The sequence below is a fragment of the Micromys minutus genome, assembly GCF_963924665.1.
Source record: "Micromys minutus genome assembly, chromosome: 13".
Classification (NCBI taxonomy): Eukaryota; Metazoa; Chordata; class Mammalia; order Rodentia; family Muridae; genus Micromys; species Micromys minutus.
This window is the reverse complement of record NC_137982.1, coordinates 16,415,480-16,439,768: the sequence shown is the minus strand read 5'-3', so window position 1 is coordinate 16,439,768 and position 24,289 is coordinate 16,415,480. Positions and strand designations below refer to the sequence as shown.

At 36.4% G+C, this 24,289-nt stretch overlaps 1 protein-coding gene across 1 annotated transcript in view; it reads left to right on the top strand.

Annotated features, from left to right (window-relative positions):
* The window catches only part of LRP1B (LDL receptor related protein 1B), a gene marked incomplete at both ends in the record, with an annotated part of 1,929,155 nt that overhangs the window by 1,289,831 nt on the left and 615,035 nt on the right, over positions 1–24,289 (top strand). Inside the window, 4 exons of the mRNA XM_080928219.1 lie at positions 2,790–2,954; positions 3,201–3,445; positions 13,753–13,884; positions 16,066–16,293. Coding sequence (XP_080784345.1) covers positions 2,790–2,954; positions 3,201–3,445; positions 13,753–13,884; positions 16,066–16,293 — 770 coding nt within the window. The remainder of the gene's footprint in view (positions 1–2,789; positions 2,955–3,200; positions 3,446–13,752; positions 13,885–16,065; positions 16,294–24,289) is intronic.

Genomic DNA, 24,289 nt, shown 5'->3' with positions numbered 1-24,289 from the left:
AGTCACTGTGGTAAAACTCTGAGTTCTTCCAGTTCTCTTCAGAGTCATGACCATACTCATATGGGAAAAGGAAGTGATAAATGTGAGCTAAGCAGTAAAAGCTTGACCCATCACAGGTATCTTCAAATACAGAAGACACCCTATAATGAAGAGAACCTCTATGAATGGAACCAAAGTGGTAAATTCTCTTTACAATTACACAAAAGTACTCATTTGGAAATGAAATGCTGTGAACATAATCAAGAAGATAAACTCATTACACATCAGAACTGTAATCAAGTAGTTAAAACTAATACTGGAGACACAAATCATGACTATCATCAATGGGGTAAAGCCTTTGCATGTCCCAGTTATTTTTAAATACATGAAAGAATTCATACTGGAGAGAAACCCTATAAATGTAATCAATGTGGTAAAGCCTTTGCATGTAATAGTTATCTTCAAATGCCTGAAAGAATTCATACTGGGGAGAAACCCTATAAATGTAATCAGTGTGGTAAAGCGTTTGCATGTAACAGTAATCTTCAAAAGCATGAAAGAACACATACTGGAGAGAAACCCCATAAATGTAATCAATGTGGTAAAGCCTTTTCATGTAATAGTTATCTTCAAATTCATGAAAAAACTCATACTGGAGAGAAACCCTATAAATGTAATCAGTGTGGTAAAGCCTTTACATGTCACAGTAGTCTTCAAATCCATGAAAGAATTCATACTGGAGAGAAACCCTATAAGTGTAATCAATGTGATAAAGCCTTTGCACGTAAAAGATATCTTCAAATCCATGAAAGAACTCATACTGGAGAGAAACCCTATGAATGTAATCAGTGTGGTAAAGCCTTTGCATATAGCAGTAGTCTCAACAAGCATGAAAGAACTCACACTGAAAAAAATTCCCCAGCCATCTAAGAAATGAGGTGTAGCCCTACACACTACATGATTTTCCCATCTGAGTTTTCTCAGTGGTGTTTGAGATTAGTAGACCCATTCCTTCTTTAGAATATTGTCTCCTTTCAAATTTTAGACATATTGTCACTCCAAAATACAGGAATATCAAACAATTTGAATAATAAAATCTATTTGTGAATGAAAAAAAATATTCATAAAGTTTTATGTAAAAATTATTTTAAAATCTGAAAAAAAGTACTGACAAAAATGTATTGTATAATTTTATGCAAACAATGCTTAAAATCTGTACATTTATCTTTGTTTTGTAAAATAAAGTTGTTAAAAAATTATTGTTAATGCTATGGGATAAGTGTTGAATATTTTGTACATTTCCTGAGTATGTGTTAACTCTTTACTTATTTAATCTTAGTAAATAACAAACATAAACTTACTTTCACAATAAGCTCAACAGTACCTGTTACTCAGCTTCAGTATCCATCAAAGCCATACCCGAAGGATGATACTGCTTATATTTCCCCTTTCAATAATGTCAAATATTTCCATGGACAAACAACAATTTGAACGTTTTTCTTGGAAATTATCCCATTACCATATGCATGAAGATACTTAAAAGCTGTTAATGATTCTAAAAGAACATTATTTTGTAGCATGGTGGCAATTCTTGGTACTTAAAAATCATTATGTTTAATCTTTACACACCAAGAAAACCGACTATTTCCATGCGATGTTTTGTTTTACATGTACTTTATGCTCATTGTAACTAGTAAGGTTTCAATGCATACTATCAAACCTTAAAAAATCAAATACTAACAAAAATATGTTCATATAGTTTCATGCAAAAATGCTTTCAAAAAACTGTACATTTAGCTCTGTTTTTTAAAATAAAGTTGTTTAAATAAAAATGATGCTGTCATAAAACAAAACAGGAAAAAAAAACATTATTTTTAACTTCTGAGACACATATCCACAAAAAAAGAACTCATCTTACATTGATCAAGCAATAGTTTATTCTAGAGCTATTTTGAATGCCATAACCCCCACTCCATTTTGCAGTGTTAAAGCAATTTAGTTTAGTACAGTTAGAAAAAAAAAAGCATTTCTCATGACAAGTCTAAAATTCATTGGTAGATTCATCAGAGATACAGGAACAAAAATATGGAGGAAGCTTTTCTGCATGTTGCCAGATAATTTATGATGATATTCTTAGTTTGAATAACTGGAAACTGGAGAAGGGGTCTGTTAAGATATTCCCAAGGCTTTTGTCTGTTAGATACAGAGTATTGGTTCTGACACACATTTGGCAAGGGATGGCTGTTCTTATTGGTTATAAAACTAGCCCAAGATATGGCCATTAGCTTTGGACCTGAAATATTACTATTTTCTCACTCACAGCAGGTCTGTCTGTCTGTCAGTTCCTCTGTAGACACAGATTCTTTTCAGGAACCCTTGTTCACAATGTCCTCGGGATTTGCTCATGATTAACCCTAAGAATAAAATCCCCAACGGTTCTCTGATGCTGTGACACCTGCTCAGCTGCCTAATTCCACTTTTTTTCTGTTCTTCTATGATTATACTTTTGAGCTCTTACCTTTTTCTTAGCCTGACACTGTCTTATTCTTAGCCACCCTAGAGCATTCTGTAAGAAGGACGCTCACCAAATACTACTGCTCATCATAAGTTTTTGCTTCAGAAGATTCCACAAGTTGTAATTCCAAATACATGAACTTAGATAGTCTGTCTGTTCCTATGGACTTGAAGCCACTGGGTTAGATAACACAGCCACTTCTCTTGCAAATTTTACTTAGAGATTTCCCCCACGTTGGAGGCAGATGAAGCCTGGAAATACAAAGTATGACAATGGTATTATTCTTTTTCTTCAGAATTCTTTTCTGGACAGACTGGGATGCCAATTTCCCTCGCATTGAATCTGCCTCAATGAGTGGTGCTGGGAGAAAAACCATCTACAAAGATATGAAAACTGGGGCATGGCCTAATGGACTTACCGTGGACCACTTTGAAAGAAGAATAGTTTGGACAGATGCCAGGTTAAAAAATATTTTCCAGTGTTTTCAGTGAATTGCTCCAGTCTTAAAACTATATTATCAAGGATCCTAATACATGGGCATAGTGTACTGAGATCAGTATTTTGTGTGGTTTGGTTTTGATTTGCTTTGGAAAATTTAGATATAAGTCCAAAGAAATACATCCTTTTCATTTGTCTAACTGTATCATAACTATAGCATGTCTTTCAGTGGCTTTGATAAACCATTGATGTAACAACCTGTTTCTAGGTCAGATGCTATTTATTCAGCCTTCTACGATGGGACAGACATGATAGAAATTATTCGAGGACACGAGTACCTGTCACATCCTTTTGCTGTGTCTTTGTTTGGGAGCGAGGTGTACTGGACTGACTGGAGAACCAACACACTGGCCAAAGCCAACAAGTGGACAGGGCAGAATGTCAGTGTGATTCAGAAGACCAGCGCACAGCCATTTGACCTTCAGATTTACCATCCCAGTAGACAGCCCCAAGGTAGGTGATTAGGGAACCATGTGGAAATATTTCTTCCTAAACAGTGAAAGTACAGACTGCAAAAATTTGTGTAAGTTGATTAGTTCATGTCTCAGGTTGTGCTAGGTTTCAGTTAAAGATCTTGAGCTATTTTCACAGTAATTATTAAATTTCTTCCTTCAGAATAATGTAATCTTAGAAATCAAATTTTATACTGTCTAGATATTTTGAATCACATGACATGACAAGAAAGCGTGTGAAGCTTGCTAAGGGAAACAGTTTAGCAGGTAAGAACATGTGGTACTGTTGCAGAGGCCCCAGCTCCAGTTTTCAGCGCCCTATAACTCCAGATTCAGAAGATCCTGTGTTTGTTCTGCATTCCCTGGGCACTCATACTAATGTGTACATGTGCGTACTCACCAATGTGATTGAAAAAAAGAACTACTTAAAGGATAGTTGTAAACCTATTGGACATTTTGAACCGATACCAGAATGAGAAAGAATACACCAAGAACCCAGAATCAATATGTATTCAGCAGTTACCACATTGGAAGTTTACAGGCAGCTGCAGGATAGAGAAGTTGCTGTGAGCAGTGTCTCTCTCTCGCCAGGTTGCCCACCTGTTGGTTCAGTAATGATTCTTTAGTTTCCTCTGCTCAGTTCTTGCAAGTATTTTAAATCCTGCCCCACATTCTTTTTTTCTTTCTTTCTTTCTTTCTTTCTTTCTTTCTTTCTTTCTTTCTTTCTTTCTTTCTTCTTTTTTTTTTAATGCCAATGTCTTCTCTCATAGCAGCATCATCAGCTTAACCTGTTACACTTCTTCCCCATTATTTGGCCTGTAATCTGAGGGGTTTTCAGTTTAGTACCATGATCCCTTTGTTATTATTGTAAGTATTTTACATAAGATGGGCGAGATGATGCTACCTCATTTACACAGACCTGTCTTCCTCTCTCCTTCATGGGTGGTTCTCCCTCTCTGGACTTTGGCTCACATGTTAAGCATAATTCTGAATTCACATTCCACTGTCCTGATGCTGACTAACACTGGATGCTTCTGTAGCTAAAAAAATCCTGTGGCTTCTCTCAGTTTCCAGAACTTAGCCTTCGTTCTACCTGAGAAATATTTCTTCTACCAGATGTGTTTGTGTGTACTTTTTCTGTGCCCTCCCATAGCAGTCTGACGGACATTAATTCTTTCCAGTCACTTCTCATTTCTCAGCCTCAGTTCTCCTGTTATCTGTCTTTCTTGGGTCAGTTTTAGCACACAATGGCTGCTGCTTCCCAGCCATGCTGGGCTGCCTTCTCACTAGGCATAGTCTGCACACCACTACTACACTAGAGGAAGTTCAGAGCCTAATCATTTTCCACTTAAAGGGTTTTTTGGCATATACTGGCCTAGTTGTTTTTCACCTCACAAGTATTTAGTTATATACTAAATTTAAATATTCCTGAATAAGTGAGAAATCCTGATTCTGACCAGGGAAATATCATTGGTATAATAAAGAAGTCATCTCTAAGTACTTTCTTCAATATAAAGATCAGACCAGAGTATGCAGGAAATGTATCGACATGATAAAACTTATATGATTCAAATAGCTATGAAAATATTATACAGCTGTACTGTTTTCTCCATATATAATATATTTTGTAGATTTTGTCTCTTTAGGTTTTGTATATTTAGGGCTATTAAATAAATGAAGATTAAAATGACTTTGTCTATGTTATGCATCAATTTCCTCCCTTAAAGTGGATCTATGCAAAAAGAAGCAGATTTCCAAACATCAATATAAGCTTTTTTAAATTCACTGAATGGGAGAAAATGATATTGTGAGTAGTGATTTGGTTGGTTTTAGAAAAGTGTTTTAAGAAAGTTTAATTAAGTGAAAATGGTTTACATGGGACTTCTCTTAATTATATACAATGGAGAATATTTTTTCAGTCTAATTTAAAAGTAGTCTCTCAGGACTCAAGGAAATAGAGTTTTTATTTACACCTAGTGGATGTCGATTTGCTATTACCTAAATGAAATTAAGTTCATTTTGAGTGATCAGAATGTGTTTTCCTGACCCCTGACTCCACTAGTGAGGACCACAGATTACCCAGGATTCACTATCGGCACTGTTCTCCCTGTTCAATGAAACACGTCACCATCTGAGGAAGAAGATACAGGACATGGCAATTATTTTACTACTGTCAAGGAGGGAATTCACACTGACATGGTGACAGAGGCCCAGCATATCACACTAACAAACAGGAACTTCTCATTTCTGGTGAACAGTCTTAGGAAGGTCACAATCAGATGTTAAATTTTAAAATATGACAAAACACACTGTTAGAACAATGATAGACATATGTTCATATTAAAAGAAAAAGAAAGATTGCAAATACCTTGAGCTTCCTAGTATTTTCCAGTAGGAAATTCATACAAGCACTGACACCAGTTCCATTAAAAGGCAGGACTCCTTACTTCTGCAAATTTTCAGGTCTATAAGCTTAGTCATGCTGAAAACCTATCTGAGTTTCAATTTACTCAATGAAACTTTACAGTTATGAGAGAGGGGGAAGAAATAAACCAAAGCTTTGCTTGGCATGCTGGTTCTCACCTGGAATCTTGGCAGTTAAAAGCTGAGACAGGCGGAGCATGAGCTTGAGGCCTGTATGAAGTACATACAACAATTATTATTTTTTTTTACCACAAACACCACCACCAAAGGTACTAGACATGGTAGAGCGATAGTGAATATCTTAAGTGTACATTAATATTCTATGCATGTAATATTGAACATTATTAAAACTCTTTGTGCAACTTTTCATTTGTCAGTTATAGATGATAATGTGCACATCAGAAGATCTAGTAAACATTTTAGCATTTAATAAAATATATTAAACATGAGCTAATACAAAAAACAGAAGAATGTTTATATGTAAGTATGTACTTGAATAATTACATATTGTATATTTAATTTATATAACAAACTTATATTTGTATATATATATGTATTTATATGCACACACACACACACACATATATATATATAAGAAGGGAGGCTGACATACTTCTTTTTAACTGATATATGTGATTGTGGAGGCTAAGATGTCTCAAGGAAGGCTAAAGGTGTGACTCAGATAGGATTCAAAACTTAATGACCAAAAACAATAAAGTGACAATGGCCCAAATTCTAATTCTAATCCTGTGGTTCTCATGTCCAAGAGCTTGGACCACCATTGATGGGTAGCAGGGGAGGATGACTGAGCCAATACACAAATGAGAAATGAATTTGACCTGACTCCATTTCTTTCTGCTCCTCTGGTCCTTATGGATTTGTTGGGTTCTCCTTTATTGTTGAAGGAGACTTTTTAAATTCAGTATAATCTTTCAAATGCCAATGTTTTCACAATGCTTACTCAATATACTGATTTTAATCTTAGTTTTTACAGAAACATGCCCAAAATATTCTTGTATCTAGGCACTTCATAAATAGTCAAGTTAATACATAAATTTATAACAATGAGTTAGCAATGTAAAGCAGGAAATGGCTCATGTAAAAATGTGCATGAGATTGCTTTTGCAACTTAGGATCAGCCTGCATTTCATAGTTTTAATAAATATAGTTTAGTGAACAAATTGGAAAAAACATAGTTAAAAAGAATTGGTCCTGAAATTAAAGCTTTCAATGAATTGATTCTAAGCTGAAATTAAGACACTGGATGAGATTGCTAATGAATATTTCAGAAATTGAGGGGAAGGCAAACATAGACTTGGATAAAAACAAAGCTGGCACACAAGGTAACGAAAAATGTGTCCGGCTCAAGAGTGAAAGGTAGGATGGTACAGTGGCTTAAAGATTTGTTTTCTTCAGATATGTCACCAGCAAATAAATTAAGTTCACAGCAGGTTTACTGGGTTTGGATGCCTATATAGAGAATGATGATAATAGTTGACCTGTTTGTAATATACAGATCCAAATACAGACATTTACAGATACATGGATTATAGAAAGATGATAGATCAATGATAAGTTTCCTTATTGCTCTGTTTGGAATCCTTCCTTACAATAACTTATGAGAATCACAGTGTAAGAAAAAGATGACGGGGCACCAATGAAAAAAAAAAGTCACTGAAAGGAAACGTTACAGGGCACCAATGTTGTGAAAAGATGATGTCCCAGGTTTCCGAACCAATGTTAGGGGAAGGATGAAGAGAGTGGGAGGCAAGGGAGATTCCTCTGTCCGGCCCATGTCGGGAATCCCTTCCCGCTGAGGGACCAGCCACACAATGGTATAGTAGAGAATAGATTTTATTCAGGTCATGGGAGAGTTAAGAGGGTGGTAGAGGGTACAGGCAGAGAGAGAGAGAGAGAGAGAGAGAGAGAGAGAGAGAGAGAGAGAGAGAGAGAGAGAGAGAGAGAAGAGGAGTAGAGGCCAGCTATGAGCACATGGAGGAAGATGGGGGAAGGGAAGGGAACAGGAGGGGTAGGGGTGGGAGAGCAAGGCTGCAATAGTGCAAGAGCAAGAGAGAGAGGAGGGGGCAAGCAGCTCCTTTTATAGTGTCAGGTCACTGGGGAGGAGCATACCTGGCTACTGCTGGGTAATTAAGGGGTGGGGTTTACAAAATCCCAACTCAGAGTACTATATCTCATTATTTGTTCAACATCCCCCAATTTCCAAACCCTTTTCTTCAAAATATAATTCTGTTACCTGAGCAGGTTGTGCCATCACGGGCTTCATTATCTCTTGAAATTTATTTTCAGGGTAGATACTGATTGTTTGATCATGAATTGGCAGAGGTACAATGGCATTGCCCTTAGAGAAAAACAAGAAAATACTGAAATAAACTAATGGGGACTATAAGGAGCAGTTTCCTCATAGATGAAAATCCATTTCATTAAACAGGTTTACAAGCATTTTCCCTATAGCAATGCTGTCATGAATTTTCTGACAGATTAGTGTAGGAGATGATGTGAACCTGAATAAACTGGAATATTTGGAAAGGGTGGGTATTATGATCATGCCTTATATTTTGGAATCAAAAGCTAAATTTGTTTCCTGATTTGAGTTTGTTTTTTGTTTTGTTTTTATGTTTTACCTTTTTCAAAGATTACTCTTCATAAACTGGGGTCAATTTATATTTAAAACTAAAACTGCCATTATTAAACAAATATTCAAAAATAATATTTAGAAATTTTTCACAATATTTCCAAACAAGTATAGTCTTATAAATAAGTTTTTATTTTGGTTTTAATTTTGGAAGTTAGTCTTTTTATGTTTTGAGTTTTTGCTTCGATTTTTGAGAGGGCAACTTATTCTGCAGTGGGTACTGCCCGGACCTCTCAATGGCTTTTTAGATGCTGAGATTACAGAAGTGAGCCATCATGCTTGGGTGTTTGGGGAGCACAGTTTTATCTCTCATTTTTATGTCATTAATCCACTGTGTTTTACAAAAAGGTATATGGGCTGTTTGTCAAAAAGTCTCTGTAATATTAAATGTTGTGTCAGGAAATTTTTTCTATAGAAAAATTCTCTTGATAATATAAATAAAATATATTCTTATACATCTACCATTTACAAATTAATAGGTTTATTTTTAGAATAACTAATCAACAGAAAAGCAATGTCTCCTTTCTCCTGTACGGATTTTGGCTTAGGATAATATACGAATGGTATTAATAAAACATAAGATTCTCAGAAATATACCTGAATTTCGCAAGCCAATGAAACAACGCAAAACAGTAAAAACTCTACTGATACATATTATATATGCCTTAGTACAGTTAAACAGGGCACTTTTCTTTAAAATGCCACAAAATAGTAATTAATATATTTTCCTGTCAAAATAGTTATTAAAATAATTTTAGTTTTGTAAAATTCACCTTAAATAAATGGCAAGGCTGTAACAACCTATTAATAAATTAATCATGTTTTGTTCAGATTTTCTAGATAAAGACAATAGGATGGCTTTCAAGTTTCCATTTTTGCTAAGGAGAAATAGATGATAATTTAATACAGCTTTCATGAAATATGAATCTAAGAATACTGTTTCTTTCTCCATGCACTGTGGTATTTGTTGACTGTGTGAATAACACTTACTTCTCTCATCTTCTGTACTTATGCACCATTGAAGATTTCTCCCCAATCTCTGCACCTGTGGTCTTTATGTGCTTAAGGAGATTTAATTCACTTTCCAAGTCTTTAGATAGCTGTCATATCTAATCATGTATCACCGACACTTGTGGGTGAGTAGTGGATCCATAGATGCTGAATGTTAATATAATCATAAATGCCATAAAGTTTTAAGAAAAAGAATATGTGAATAATCAAAAAGCTTAGCTTCGATCATTGTATCACAGGGAGCTCAGAAAGGAAATTAGCCCAGTCCTTAGCCCAGTTCATCAGTGTCTGGTTGGTAATAATTTTTGTTTGAACTTTGTCCACCTCATCTTTTCTTTACCTGCCACCTTCTAGAATTTATCTGGCTATAATAAATAGGAGTGTTTAACACACACAGGTCTCTAAGCTCAATCTCAAGTACAATAACAAATTCGATGGATTTTGGGGAACCACAATTTCTTAGATTCAATTCCTACTACAATAACTAAGTGAAAATGGACACATAAATTCACAGACTGTTGAGCACACTCCACATGGTGAGTCAGTCTCCAGTGAAAGAGAAAGGAAGAGGCAAGCAAATCTCTATGGATTCCAGGCCTATCTTGTCTATATAATGAGTTTCAAGACAGCCAGATCTACATGGTAAGACTCTCTCTGAAAAAAAAAAAAAAAAAACAAACCAACAAACAAAACAAACAAACCAAATTTATCCTCTCCCACAAAACACAGAAAACAAACAGAAATTAGCACAAGTTAGGAAAGTCTAAGGACTGGCAACAAATAATTACACGAAGCAGAAAAACAAACAAACAAAAACCCCACAAAACAAAAACAAACAAAAAAAAACACTTCAATGCTCAAATGTTGTATTGTTTGGAAGATTGATGTTATTTTATAACAAAATGTAGCATAATATTTTATAATAAAGAGCAGAAGGATGGAAAGGAGGAATTGGTGGCCCAATTGGAAGAGTCCCAAAGGAAGTATCTTACTTAGACTGTGTGAGGGCACAGTGGGGACACCACGGGTAAACCCTTCAAGTGGGGTTGAGAAGTTAAGAGATTCCTAAAGTAACTCCAAAGTGCGGGAAACCGAGCACATCTGCACCAAGCGTGATCCCAGTCTCAGTAATTCCTGCCCAAGCGTTAAAGACTGAACAGAATGTTGGCTGGTGCAAATGTTTCCTTTCAGCCTCAGTCCCCAGCTGCTCTATGTCTCGAACAGCCATAAGCTTAGTCAGTGAACTGTGTGAATGAGGGGAGATGCCACAGTTATCTCTAAGGTTCTTTTTCTGACATGGGATTTAGAAAGGGGAACTGTGGTGCTTGTTGCTGTGGTGCAGTTGTCAGCCTTTTCTATCTCTTGGATACAAAGTATTCTGGGTGTGGGTGGGGTGTCACAACCACTGTATTAGTAATAGATTTTCTAACAGTATTTGACAGAAAAGAGTTAATTATTTTTGATCCAAGGTTAAGGAAACATTTCTAAGTGAGAGATATTTGAAAGCTTTGTGAGACAAGAAGCTCCAGCTAAAAGTCAATGACCTCTTTGTGCACTACCAAAGTAGCCATGGTGAATATGTAACTAATGTGATCCTCTATAAATCCATCAGACTTTACAAAGACCTTCCGTAGGTTGGACTTATTTCTGGGTCACCATCTGCTAATCCTCACCTTATGTTACAAAAGGAGGGATGTGAACCACATTCTTCACTTGATTCACTAGAATAGAATTTCTGTGCTAGATATTTACTAAGGGGGAAAGACTTTTAAAAGACTTAGTACTGTTTCAAAGAGAAATGAGATTAAAATGAAAGGCAAACTTTCTTTGTGGATTTTCCAAGCTGTGAAGCAGAAAATATCGTGAATTATACATCATAGCCTTACCATTAATATAGACACTGGGCTATAAAATCAGTGTGAGTTCTTATTCTATGTTCATAGAATTTTAATATGTTTTATTTTTTAAGGGTGTTTATAATTGTAGCGTGCTGAGAAGAGTGAAATCTATTCTGGACTAAAAATTAAAAAAAATAGAGTAAAATCAAGTACCTAGCATGGGACTGTTAAAGAATCTGCATTTAATTGCCCTAAGAGGGGCCATTTTCTTTTCAATATATTTTAAAAATTTATTATCTTTCTTTTCTTCACTTCTCATTTGTTCATTATTTTTCTATTTATTTTTCCTCTTTCTTTCCTTCCTTCTTTCTCTTCTTTCTTTTTCTTTCTTCCTTCCTTCCTTCCTTCCTTCCTTCCTTCCTACCTTCCTTCCTTCCTTCCTTTCTTTTTTCCTTTCTTTTGCAAGTGTGGAGGATTTTGAGTTTTCTCTTTCTTCTTGCTATCAGGGACACCCTCTCTCTAGGTGGTTCGAACACTCACATGGCCTCTTTCTTTAGGGTTTTCCCTTCTGCAGCGCTAGTCTGCTTCCATCTGCTGCATCTTTGGCATGCTTCTCTTAATCTCTTTGGAATTCTGATCAATGTAAGTTACATGGCTAGACCCTGGTTGGTAGAGCAGCTTCCCAGGAAGAGTCTCCGGTTTCACAGCGTCTGTGGTTGTTTATCATATTCTTTAGTTGTTAGATTTTGTTAGCAGATGATTTGTCTCAGAAATTCTTATTTCTCGTTAAGAAACATATATATTGTATAGAAAAATGTCATGATCTTCATGTGGGATGTATGATAAACTGCCAAATATGTATTGAATATACAGCTAATTTCTTATATATTGATTATATAATTTTCTCTATTGATTATGATTCCTCATGTTTTAAGATCTTATAGCACTAATGTTATCTACTGGAGAATAGAAAAATCAAATTTTGGTTCTTCTGGTTCACAGTTGAAACCAGCATATCAACAACAATAAAATAATATAGACTTATTTGAAAGCAAAAAGTCTCTGTAGAAGTAGATGCTACAAACCTATACATTTTTGCTTCCGTTTGACGAAGGGCACAGGTTGATAAATATAATAAAAACCTGTGGGCAGAGTAATAGGTGAGGGCATTCTGAATCTCATTTACTCACATCCTTGTACCAAGAAAAACATGCCTCTAGTGATTTGAAAGACACCTCTCACAGGACAGTCATAATATTGGCTGTAGGGAACTTTCAAAAAAAAAATCTCCCCTAGGTTTTATGACCTGCCCCAGGAAAGAGTTGTGCAGAGAAGGTCAAAGAGACCTCTGTGTATTTCCCCTTCTCAATACGCTATAACACTCAGTTCAGTGGTATGACATTTACCCTTGTCTACCCAGAGCAATAAGTCCAGCAGATAGAAAGGTACCACTCATTAGTTGAAGGGTAGAGACCAGGGAGGTAAGGAGTCACAGCTCTTCCCACCTTCAATTTAGTCACCAAGATCTAAAGCCTTTATTCTATTCAAAATCAATCAATAAATAATAATAAAAAATAAATATCCGCATTAAATAAACAGTCAAGCTCTATTACAACAGGACCAAAGATAATAGTCATCATTAAATTGAAATAAAAAAATCTTTGGTGCAGAGGAGATGGCCAAGCAGATACATTCTCTTGCTGAGACTGATAATCTGAATTTGATCCACAGGTGTGACATGGTAAAATGAGAACACCATTTTCCACAAATTGTTCTCTGATTTCCATATTCATGGTATGCCAACACACACACACACACACACACACACACACACACACACACACACACAATAAGTATGAAATGGAAATTTCATCTCAAATCACAATGGAGAATACTAAGGAAGTAATCCAGTGCTAGCTTCTTTTCATTGCTACTGAGAGGTGGTGTAATGGTAGGGATGATGTCTCTGAGAGCAGTTCCCAGGCCCAGTAGCTAGAGTGGTGGACTCCCATCAGAACACAGTATGTGAGGCAGGTTAGGAACACGGAGACAACCAGAGAACTCCCAGCATCTATGACAAGATCTACTTGAGTTTGTCTCGGGTTCCTACAGCAATGATTCCTGATAATTTCTCTCCCTAATCGTTAAACTGACTTTGCATCTGTAATAACAAGGAAAATGAAGAAAAAACTCTTAGCCATGAACTGAAAGGCTGGAAGGTTTTCGGAGATGAAAGGACTCTGCACCTGCCTGCCATTCTCATAATGATTCTGTAGGCTCAATGAGGAAACTATAACTTTGGATCATTACGTGGATCAAGCTCAGGGGATCCCCGACATTCTCCTTTCTCACTGTTGCTGTATTTCACTGTGTCCTTGGCAGCTCCCAATCCATGTGCAGCCAATGAAGGCAGGGGCCCCTGCTCTCACCTGTGTCTCATCAATTATAATAGGAGCGCAGCCTGTGCCTGCCCGCACCTAATGAGGCTTTCCTCTGACAAGAAAACCTGCTATGGTAAGTTTCCTAGCCAAATCGAAATGGATTTTTTTTTTTCAGATTCTGCAGCATTCACATTTTACTCAGAGGGAAGAGATTTTTAAATGCCTCTAAGAACCTGTTAGCTATAAGGACTCAGCTATTTCTGGGGCAAGTGACAATCCTTTAAAATGTGGTATATTTGCTGTTTACTACCTATTCATTTTTTCTGCTACATTTTATATGATGAATTAGGGAAATTTATCTCTGGAAAACAGATGAGGGAGTATAAATGCCCAGGAAGTGATGACTTAGGTAACCTATATAGCAGGAGTTACTCACCAAATTGAACCTCTTCATTTAGCAGGGGATTGTCAACCTGAAGGGAAAATGGAAACACACACACACACACACACACACACACACACACACAAACTAAATAGCTTGGAAATGTTTATTTTAAAAAAACAAACAAAAATATTTAAACTAAATAACTTGTATTAATTCAAATACGTATTTTATTAACAGGGCAGAATAGAATCACTTATCAGGGATTAAGCTGTGAAGCTAGCACTGGCAGCTTTTATTCTATGCAGGGACAGATCAGACTTCTCTGATCCAGATCCTAGTTTACATCAGTTAACAATTTACAGAGGGACAAGGAAGGCCATTAAGCAATACTTGTTAAGACAAGAGGTAGTAGAGAGTACAAGCATTAGGAATGGGGAGCTTCAAGTTCTAGCAAACCAGAGGGCCATGCCTCGGACATTGGAATGACTTTCATCAGCTCAGGTAGATTGGAGGGGAGTGACCCACCTTTTGCCATAATGAAGTTATGTAACGATTTATATCTGTGGCATGGGTTCAGATGTTACAGACTTGAGTAGGTATGTCATTTACTGTGCCCACTTCCCCTTAATATTTCCCACAACAGGTTTAGCCCCATAGGAAAATTACAAAGCGCCTATTACCTGGTGGAGAATGTAGGGAATATATCAGGTGAGTGATTTTAAAGATCTCTGTAGAGAGTCCAGTTGCTTTGTCGGATAGCCTGACTCCCACCATGTGAAGACAGTTATTGTACAAGAAAGATTGCCATAGATACTAATGACAGATAAGTAACTTTCCCAAAATAGCAACCAATAACATGAAAAAAATCTAGAATAACTATAACTCCTATTTCACAAACAGTACAGGAATACCTGAATGGTTCCCGATTACAGGACAACAAATTTACAATAAAAACTGGAGATTACCAGTGCCCCAATTTTAATATTACCAGTGCCCCAATTTTAATATAAGTTGGCTTTTAGAGAAGTACTGCATAACTTTATTTTGTTCAGTGACTATTTTAGTAAAATATATTGTTTTTTATCTTTGGTTTCCATTTTTAATAAAATAATATTTTTGCAATGGAGAAAGTACATATTCCATGTTTCCATCTTTCAGCAATAGAGACAGTTACTGTGAGATACTGTCTGGCTTGGTCAGGGTTGATGCTTATAGTATCTTAAAATATTTTCCACATCAGTACTTTGCTGAGAGCTCTCTCTCTCTCTCTCTCTCTCTCCCTCTCTCTCTCTCTCTCTCTCTCTCTCTCTCTCTCTCTCTCTCTCTCTCTCTCTCTCTTTCTCTCTTTCTCTTAGTTCCTCAGTTCCTCATTCCATTCATTCCTCCCCCACCCTCTCCCCATTCCAAGAGAATGTCTCTCCCACCCCTACCCTGCCATGCCTCCCCACTTCCAGGGTCCTCAATCATTTGTGCTTTAAAACTATTTAATAAGAGACAGTATTTCTTAAATTGTTTATCAATATAAAATATGGTTACTGAAAACATGTACCAGCAAGTTCTGGTTTTGTTTGTTTTCTGTTTGTGGTGGTTTTTGAGACAGATTTTCACTATGTAGCCATGGAAGGCCCTGAACTGAGAGATCTGCCTAGAATTTGAGACCTGGCTTTAGTTAGCAATGCTTTGGTATGCCCAGATAAAATTAGGTACTAAGATTTTCTTGACATGAGAAACTAAGTAATATTACTTAAATATTTTTAACTTGTTTGTTGTGGGTACATTTATGATAGATGATCTATACATTTCTTTTCTTCAGATTTTTCATTTTGGTGTTAAGATTTAAGTCACTTAAAGTTGCTCTTTTAGAATTTCTAGACTGTCTTACATGTGGCAACGATATAAGAAAATGATCAGTTTAAATTCTTTTTCTAGAAATGAAAAAGTTTCTTCTTTATGCAAGACGTTCTGAGATCCGAGGGGTGGACATTGACAATCCATATGTGAACTTCATCACAGCCTTCACTGTCCCAGATATTGATGATGTTGCTGTAATAGATTTCGATGCCTCTGAAGAACGTTTGTACTGGACAGATATCAAAACGCAAACTATTACACGAGCTTTCATTAATGGGACAGGGCTAGAGACAGTTATTTCAAGAGGTAAAGTAATTGAATATTTCTTATTACTCTTATATTAAACAGTTTCTTTTGCATTCTTTCTACACTTTTAAACTCAATTGAAAGACAAAATTGGTTATTCAATGAACCAAGAGTGTATTTCATCTCTACAACTGTTGAGTGCCACAGTTAAATCAAATGGCAGGTTGATAACCAAAAATTTAGATTCATTCAAAGGAAAAAACTGCAGAGCAAATTAAACTTTTAAATGTATAAAACATATTCAAAAGCTTTTTTTCCTGCCATGAAACACTACTCACATAGAGAGAGTATAGCACTCCCCCAGCCCTCTAAACCAAGCTGTGTAACTGAACCTTACTTTCAACAAATTGCACAGGGAAATTTTCCAGAAGCTTTCTTCATAAGCTCTTACCAGGTTCAGTTGAATTAACTAAACAAAAATGAGGACTGCCAATCTGGCTGAGTGGGTAAAAGTACTTACCACAGAAGCTTGATGACTAGAGTTTGAGTCCCCAAACCCACAGTAGAAGGTCAGAGTCTACACATAAAGTTCTCCTCTGACTTCTATGTACCTGTTGTGACATGCATTGGTTCACATGCTAAGATACACACATATATAAATAATATTTCTAAGCTATAAAACTCAGCTGAATTAAGCACACACAGAAACATGTGCACACACATACACACACACACACACACACACACACACACACACACACACACACACACCCATATGAATGTAGTGGCTTAACACTAAATATTTAGCATTGTATTGATGTATTATTTGCCTCTACTTTGGCCATCTTATTTCGCATTAGTTTCCAGCTCAGTGAATGAGTCTCCACAGAACAGTGTTCATTGTGGATGAAAACCAGGCCAGTTTTCCCTGCAACTGTAGACCCTCTGCACTTACCACAGGCTTTTTAGAATGACTCAAAGTCTGGGTAATCTTTCCTCCTATAAACTAGCTACAGGATCATTGCTCTGAAGAAAACAGTGAATTTTGAATCAAACTGTATCAATGTTTGTTTCCTTTTCATTTTATTAAACTCTTTCCTTCTTCTATCATATATTATGACCCAACTGCAGATTCTTCTTCCTTTTCAGTTGTTGTAGCCTCTCTGACCCACATAAGCCTATATAATGAAAACACAACTCGGTTAATATGAATACAAGCAGCGTGCCTAGATTGGGCAGATCTACCACTACAGATCTGTTCCCCTCCTAAGAAATCCCTTATCACTTGCAGTTTCTCCAGGCCAAGCGCTACAGCTTTATTCTCCTTCCACCTCCTTCTCCTCCAGAGACCCCTCTCTGCTCTCTCTCTCCAACTCTCCACCTCCATCTTCCTTTCTGCTGTTCATTTACCTTTTGTCTTTATTTTGCAAATTAAAATGGGAAGAAGATTCTGTTGGAGTCACCAGAGTGACTTGGCAGCCCTTCTTGGGGAAGTGAAATTAGCATCAAAATACAAAGGGCTCCAGGACAAGCCATAGCACCTTCCCTCCAATTGCAGCCCCACACCCTCATATCCTGAACTCCCTTGCCTCCCCTCAGCCTAGAGTAGGCCTCCAAAAAACATCCATCAAACATTCAAAAACCATCTACATAAGACCAGTCACATTTCATCAATCAAGGCTGGAAAAGGCAACTGAGTCGGTGTATTATGCTCCCATAAGCAGGCAAAAATATCAGAAACAGTCCCTTCTCCCACTGTTAGAAATCCCACAAGAACACCAAGCTATTCAGCCATAACATATATGCAGAGGACCTACCTAGGTTAGAGCCCTACAGACTCTCAGTTCTCTGCAAGTGTGGGCCTTGTTTTTATTGTGACCTTGACCCCTCAGTTTCCTCTGATCCTTCCTCTTGCTCCTCCTCAGGACTCCAGGCCTCTGCCTAATGTTTGGCTCTTGGACTCTGCACCTGTTCTTATCAGTTGCTTGGTAAATTTTTAGTTCTCTCTGACAGTAATTATGCTCAAAGGTTTTGTATCTGAGTTGGTCACTCCACTTGAAGCCTTGCCATTGTACAGAAGATGGACTGTTCAGGCTCCTTGTTACTAGGAGTTTTTGCCATGGCTATTCTTTTAGATTCCATGGAGTTTCCATTACACTGCGTTTATATCTCACTCCCAAAATGCCCCCAACCCAATTCTAGTAATTTCTTGCAGCATTTTTCCCTTTCCCAGCACCTGATCCTACTAGATCTGAATCCAATCTATCTCCAGTAAACTGGTAAAATATATTCTATTTCTCCTTTCCTATTTTTTGTCCACTGATTAAGTACTCCTTGTTATTTTAGCCTTTTTGGAATATAGCATGATTACCTTTAATGTCAAAATTAATATCCACTTTAAGGAATTACATGTTTGTCCTTTTGAATGTGGACTACCTTACCCTAGATAATTTTTTTTTAGTTTCATCCACTGACCTGCAAATTTTATGATGACATTGTTTTTAACAGCTGAGTAAGACTCCATGAACTACATTTTTTTTTTTATCAATTCTCCAGTTGAGTAACACCTAGGTTGTTTCTAGTTTCTGGCTATTAATATGTGTGTATATATTAATATGTATGTGTTTATATGTTACATGTATGTATAATACAACTGCTATGAACAGAGCTGAGCAAGGGTCCTGTGGTAGGATAGAGCTTTCTTCAGGTATATGCCCAGGAGGTGTATAACTGAGTCTCAAGATACATAGATTCCCAATTTTCTAAGAATACACTATATTGGTTTCCATAGTAGCTGTACAAGTTTGCACTCCAACCAACAGTGGAGGGGTATTCCTCTTGCTCTATATCTTAGCCCACATAAAGACAGCTCATTGTGGTTTTGATCTTAGCCATTCTGAAAGGTGTAAGATGGAATCTCAAAGTCCTTTTGCTTTGCATTACAGAAGCGTTTCAGTTTCATAAGGTCGCATTCATTAATTGCCAATCTCAGTGTCTATGCTATTGATGTTCTGGGGAGGCGGTTGTCTCTAGTACCAAGGAGTTTCCCAGCTGTTCTTCTATCAGGTTCAATATCTCTAGATTTATGTTGATGTCTTTGATCCATTTGAACTGGAGATTTCTTCAGGGAAATCGAGATGAATTTATACACATTCTTCTACTGAACAAAATCTAGTCAGACCCACACAATTTGTAGATGATGGTTTCTTTTTCTGCTACATATTTATGGCTTTTTAAAATCAAACGTCAGTACTGAATAAGTGTGTGGATTTACATCTGACCTTTTGACTCAATTCCATTGATCAACCTACTTTTATAGCAATACCATGTGTTTTTATTACAGCAGCACTATAGTCCAGCTTGAAACCAGGGAGAGTGTTACCTCCAGAAATGTTTTTATTGTAAAAGATACTTTTAGCTATCCTGGGGTTTTTGTTATTTTTTTCATATGAAGTTATGTATTGATCTTTTAAAATCTGTAAAGAAGAGTGTTGCAATTTTGATGAGGATTGCATTCAATCTGTAGAATGCTTTTGTCAGGATGGCAATTTTTACAGTCTTAATCTTGCTGACCCATGAGCATGAGAGATCTTTCCATCAATGATTGGTTTTTAACCTTATTTTTTATTAAGAGTAGATTCTTTTCTCATACAGTATATCCTAACCACTGTTTCCCCCTTGCTCTATTCCTCATTATTCCCCAGATTGTACCCTCTTATCTAAATATATTCCCTGTTCAGTTCCTCTTCTGTAAAGAGAAATATCTCATAAGTTAGGGGTATTTAAATTCTAAAGATATTAAGTGCTTAATTAGAGCAATACAAGTTTACAGGTTACAGCTTCTCAAAAGATATTCTTTCAGGAGCTGCAGGTGTATAGAGGGGCAGCACAACCCTGACAACTGATTTCTACCTGTCTATAGACCACATTGACACATGTTAACACAGTTAAAACTACTTAATGAGTTAATATTTGTCAGAGTGATCAAATGTATTTTCAACTCAAAGGAAAGTCAGAGGAACTACTATGATTAATTCCCTTTTCTACAGATTTTTTAAAACAAGTCTTGGTGTAAAATCTGTAACAGTCTTGAAGATGTCATTATGCTCACAGAAATAAATGGTCCTCCTCCATTGTTCAAGAATGAGTTCAAGGCCTTTATCAAGAATGTGAACATCCTTCTTTCAAAGCTCTGAAACCTGCAAACAGCTAACGATGCAGTTCACAAACACTAATGGACAGCTTTCTGTCCATAGTATTTTACTATCCGGACAAGTATTTTCCATATGACAAGAAAAGAATAAGAGATGCAGTATAGCCCCGTGGTACTGGCACTGTAACAGTAGGTAGAATACAGGCAACACCAGGGAGCTGAAGGGAAAGTGTCTGATTTTATCAAGTTCCTTATATGCATCTAGCCAAAAGTACTGCTTTCTGTGTTTCAGCTTTCTATGTAAATATTTAGAGTAGTATTTGTTGTAAAGAGGGCTTGGTAAGACAGTTAATTTTGTTTTAGAAGGGACTCTACTAAAGTTATCTAATGGGAGAGTCCTGGACTTGCAGGTGAATACCAGGTAATTCTTCAAAGGTTAGTTGACTGCTTAATTGTGATAAGTGATTAAAGATCGGATAGAGAAAGACAAGAGTTTGAGGAATTACTGGCAGATTGTAGGACTGTAAAAGGGACAAATACAAAGACAGATAGTTTAACCTGAAGTGGGAGGTAGAGGTTTTGTCAAAACAGCTCTTCTCTTTCTTCTTCACAATTTCAGTGGAGTTACCTTTCTTCTAGAACCCAGGCTTGCTATGTGGTTGTTTAGATAAGAAATATGTCCATATGCTCATGTATTTGAATACTAAGTTCCTAGTTGATGGGGCTGTTTGGAAAAATTTATGTTTAGAGTCTTGCTGGAGGATGTATGTAAGGAATATCTTTGAGAGTTATAGTGTTCATCCTAAAATGTGAGGAAAAAGGTCACTGACCCAAATTATCATGACCAAATTAATTAAAGCAAGGAATTAATTAAAGCAAACATTTTATCCATGTACACTGACTGCCTCCCCCCATGTTTAGGTTCAAAAAGTCAGCATGGAACATGAGGGAAACAAGGATTTTATAGCTTATGGGACTGGGGGTTTTGAAATGAAGAATTTTTTGGGCATAATAGGTAGAATTCTGGGAGCAAACCTTAGAAAGTTGGTCATAATAGATGGTTATAAGAAGGTAGTCATAACAACATTTAAAACAAATATAAGCTTGCAAGATGGTCATTACATTGTTTGAAACAAAAAAAAAAAACATGATTGCTATTTCATGGAGCAAGCAGTCAGGGATATTTATACTTACCCATTTTTATGCAATGGGTAGAGCATAGTCTAATTCTTGAGAAAAATGGATTTAATAATAAGCAGGAATGAGCGTAGTTTTTCTTTACTATAAGATAGTTTTTACACCTAATGTGGACGCAGGGTAGTTTATTAATAGCTTTGCCTCACTAGGAATTCTGCTTCTTCTTTTATCTTCACTTAATTCACTGAGTGGCCCATGTTCTCCTGGTGTTCAAGGAAAGTTAACAGCACTCTCTACATAAATAAGCTGGAGAGATATCATATTAGCAATTTAACAGCCCATCTAAAAGCTCTAGAACAAAAAGAACCAAGTACACCCAAAATAAGTAGAAAAATAAATTATCAAATTGAGGGCTAAAATCAATTCAGTAGAAACAAAGAGAACAATACAGAAAATCAATAAAACAAAAAGGTGGTTGTTCAAGAAAATCAACAAGATAGACCCTTATGCAGACTAAGAGACACAAAGAGATTATCCAAATTAATGAAATCAGAAATGAAAGGGAGACATAACAGTAGACACTAAATAAATTTCTAAAATTATAAGGACATAGTTTAAACACCTGTACCTAAGTTAAAAAAAACAAAACAAAAACAAAACAAAACAAAAAAAACAAAACAAAAAAAACCCTCTTAATTCAATAGGTACTAGTTACCAAAGTTAAGCCAAGATTATACAGACATGTAATCCCCCATTGAAATATAAGCCATTATTAAAAATGTTCAAAGCAAGCAAGCAAGCAAGCAAGCAAACAAACAAACAAACAAACAATTCATGGCCAGTTTATGTCCAGAATTCTCAGATTTTAAAGAATTAATACAATTACTCCTTAAATTATTCCACAAAATAGAAACAGAAGGAACATTGCCCAATTCATTTTATGAAGCCATAATTACTATGATACACAGGCAATAAAAACTCAGAAAGAAAATTACATACTAATTTCCATTATAAACATAGATGTTCAGTGTACAAAGATATATATCTCAGTAGTCTCAGTTTTGTGCCGGAGTTCTAGGGAAGTCCTGAAAAGGCATTGGTCTTTAATCTATTTTGAAATACTGAAGGATGGCTTCTCATACCAAGGAAGACATGTCTCTGGAACAGAACTGAAAAGGTCTGTGACAGTGTGGAAAAACAGACGAAAGCAAAATCTCCCCTTATATTGATTATGCCACTAGATAGTATGACTCTTAAGATGGCTCTTTCAACCTCAAAATGTCCAATCAAAACCAAACAAACAACAACAACAAAACACAAACCGCCAAACACCAAAAATCAAAAGCCTTCATGGTCCTCTTCAGCTACTAAAGTTGACAGGTATAGACATGTTGGCAACCAAGATTAGCTATCACACAATTAGAATGTAATTAGATTCTAAAACAAAGAGCCCTTACAATCCACAGAAAGAGACTGGCAGCAAACAGCATTATCCTCTGCCCCAACCATTAATGCTTTTGCTTGAGTCTGTCATTCATGCTGTCAGCTTACTGATCGGATATGATAAATGACCTAACATAATCATGACACAAATACTATCTCACCTAATCTCCTCACATCTAATAATATATGTGAATAGTTTCCATTCTACCGATAAGAAAACTCAAAGCCATAGAAACTGAACGATAGACTCAAAGGCACAGCTAGAAACTGGCAGAAACAAACTGACCTTCAGGACCACATTATTAGTGTTCCTGTATCCTTCATTCTGTGCCAATAAGACAATTAAGGATTTTACTGCTAGTTGCTGGGTAGTAATTCTATCAGATGTCTTTTTAAAGTACTATCCTTTGAAAATAGCCCCAGAACTCAATTAGCCCTCCCAAGTGTGAACTTCTTCACCTTTTTTTCACAATAGTGTGCCTCAGTAAAATTTAAGATACTGCTGGTACTTAACACAAGAAGAATATAACAAAATTAATGCACAAAATATACCTTAAAATTCCTAGTATAGAAAAAATGTACTAGGGTTGATTGTACTGGTAGTTTTTTGCTTATTTGTTTGTTTGTTTTTAAACTTAAACCAAAGCAAAGGGGGATCTTCAGCTGTGTTGCATCTGTTGGACTTGCCCATGGACCAGTCTCTAGAGCATTTTCTTAATTAATGACTGATGTACAACAAGCCATCTAAACGTGGGCAGTGTTATCCTTGGGTGAATGGTCCCAGATGATAAAAGAAGAAAGAGAAGCAAGCTGTGGAGCAAGTCAGTAAGCAGTGTTCCTCCATTGCCTCTACCTCAGTCCTTGCCTTCAGGTTCCTTCCTGAAGTTCCTGCAGGACAAACTGTGACCTGGGAAATACAATGTGAAATAAATCTTTTCCTACCTAAGTAGCTTTTGGCCCATGTTTTACCACAGCAAGGGAGAAGCAAAAGTGGGCATGTTTTGGTGTTTCATATTTTTATATACCTGTTCTCCATTTGTTTTTTTTTTTTTTGTTTGTTTGTTTTATATTTACCCATTTAATGGTGGACTTACTTTGAGGCTCATGTTGCTTTCTACTTTTGTAGATAAGGAAAACCTTCAGATCTGACATTCTGGGGAGTATTAGAGCTTCATTTGCACCTGAATCTGTTTTCAGACTATTGTCTATAGAGGTGTCACCTTTTCACCCACCTTTTCCTTTAAAAAAAAAAAAAAAGAGTATGAGAAAAAAATTAAGAGGTTTTGCTTCAAAATTATGTTTATGCAAATTTCCACAGCATGT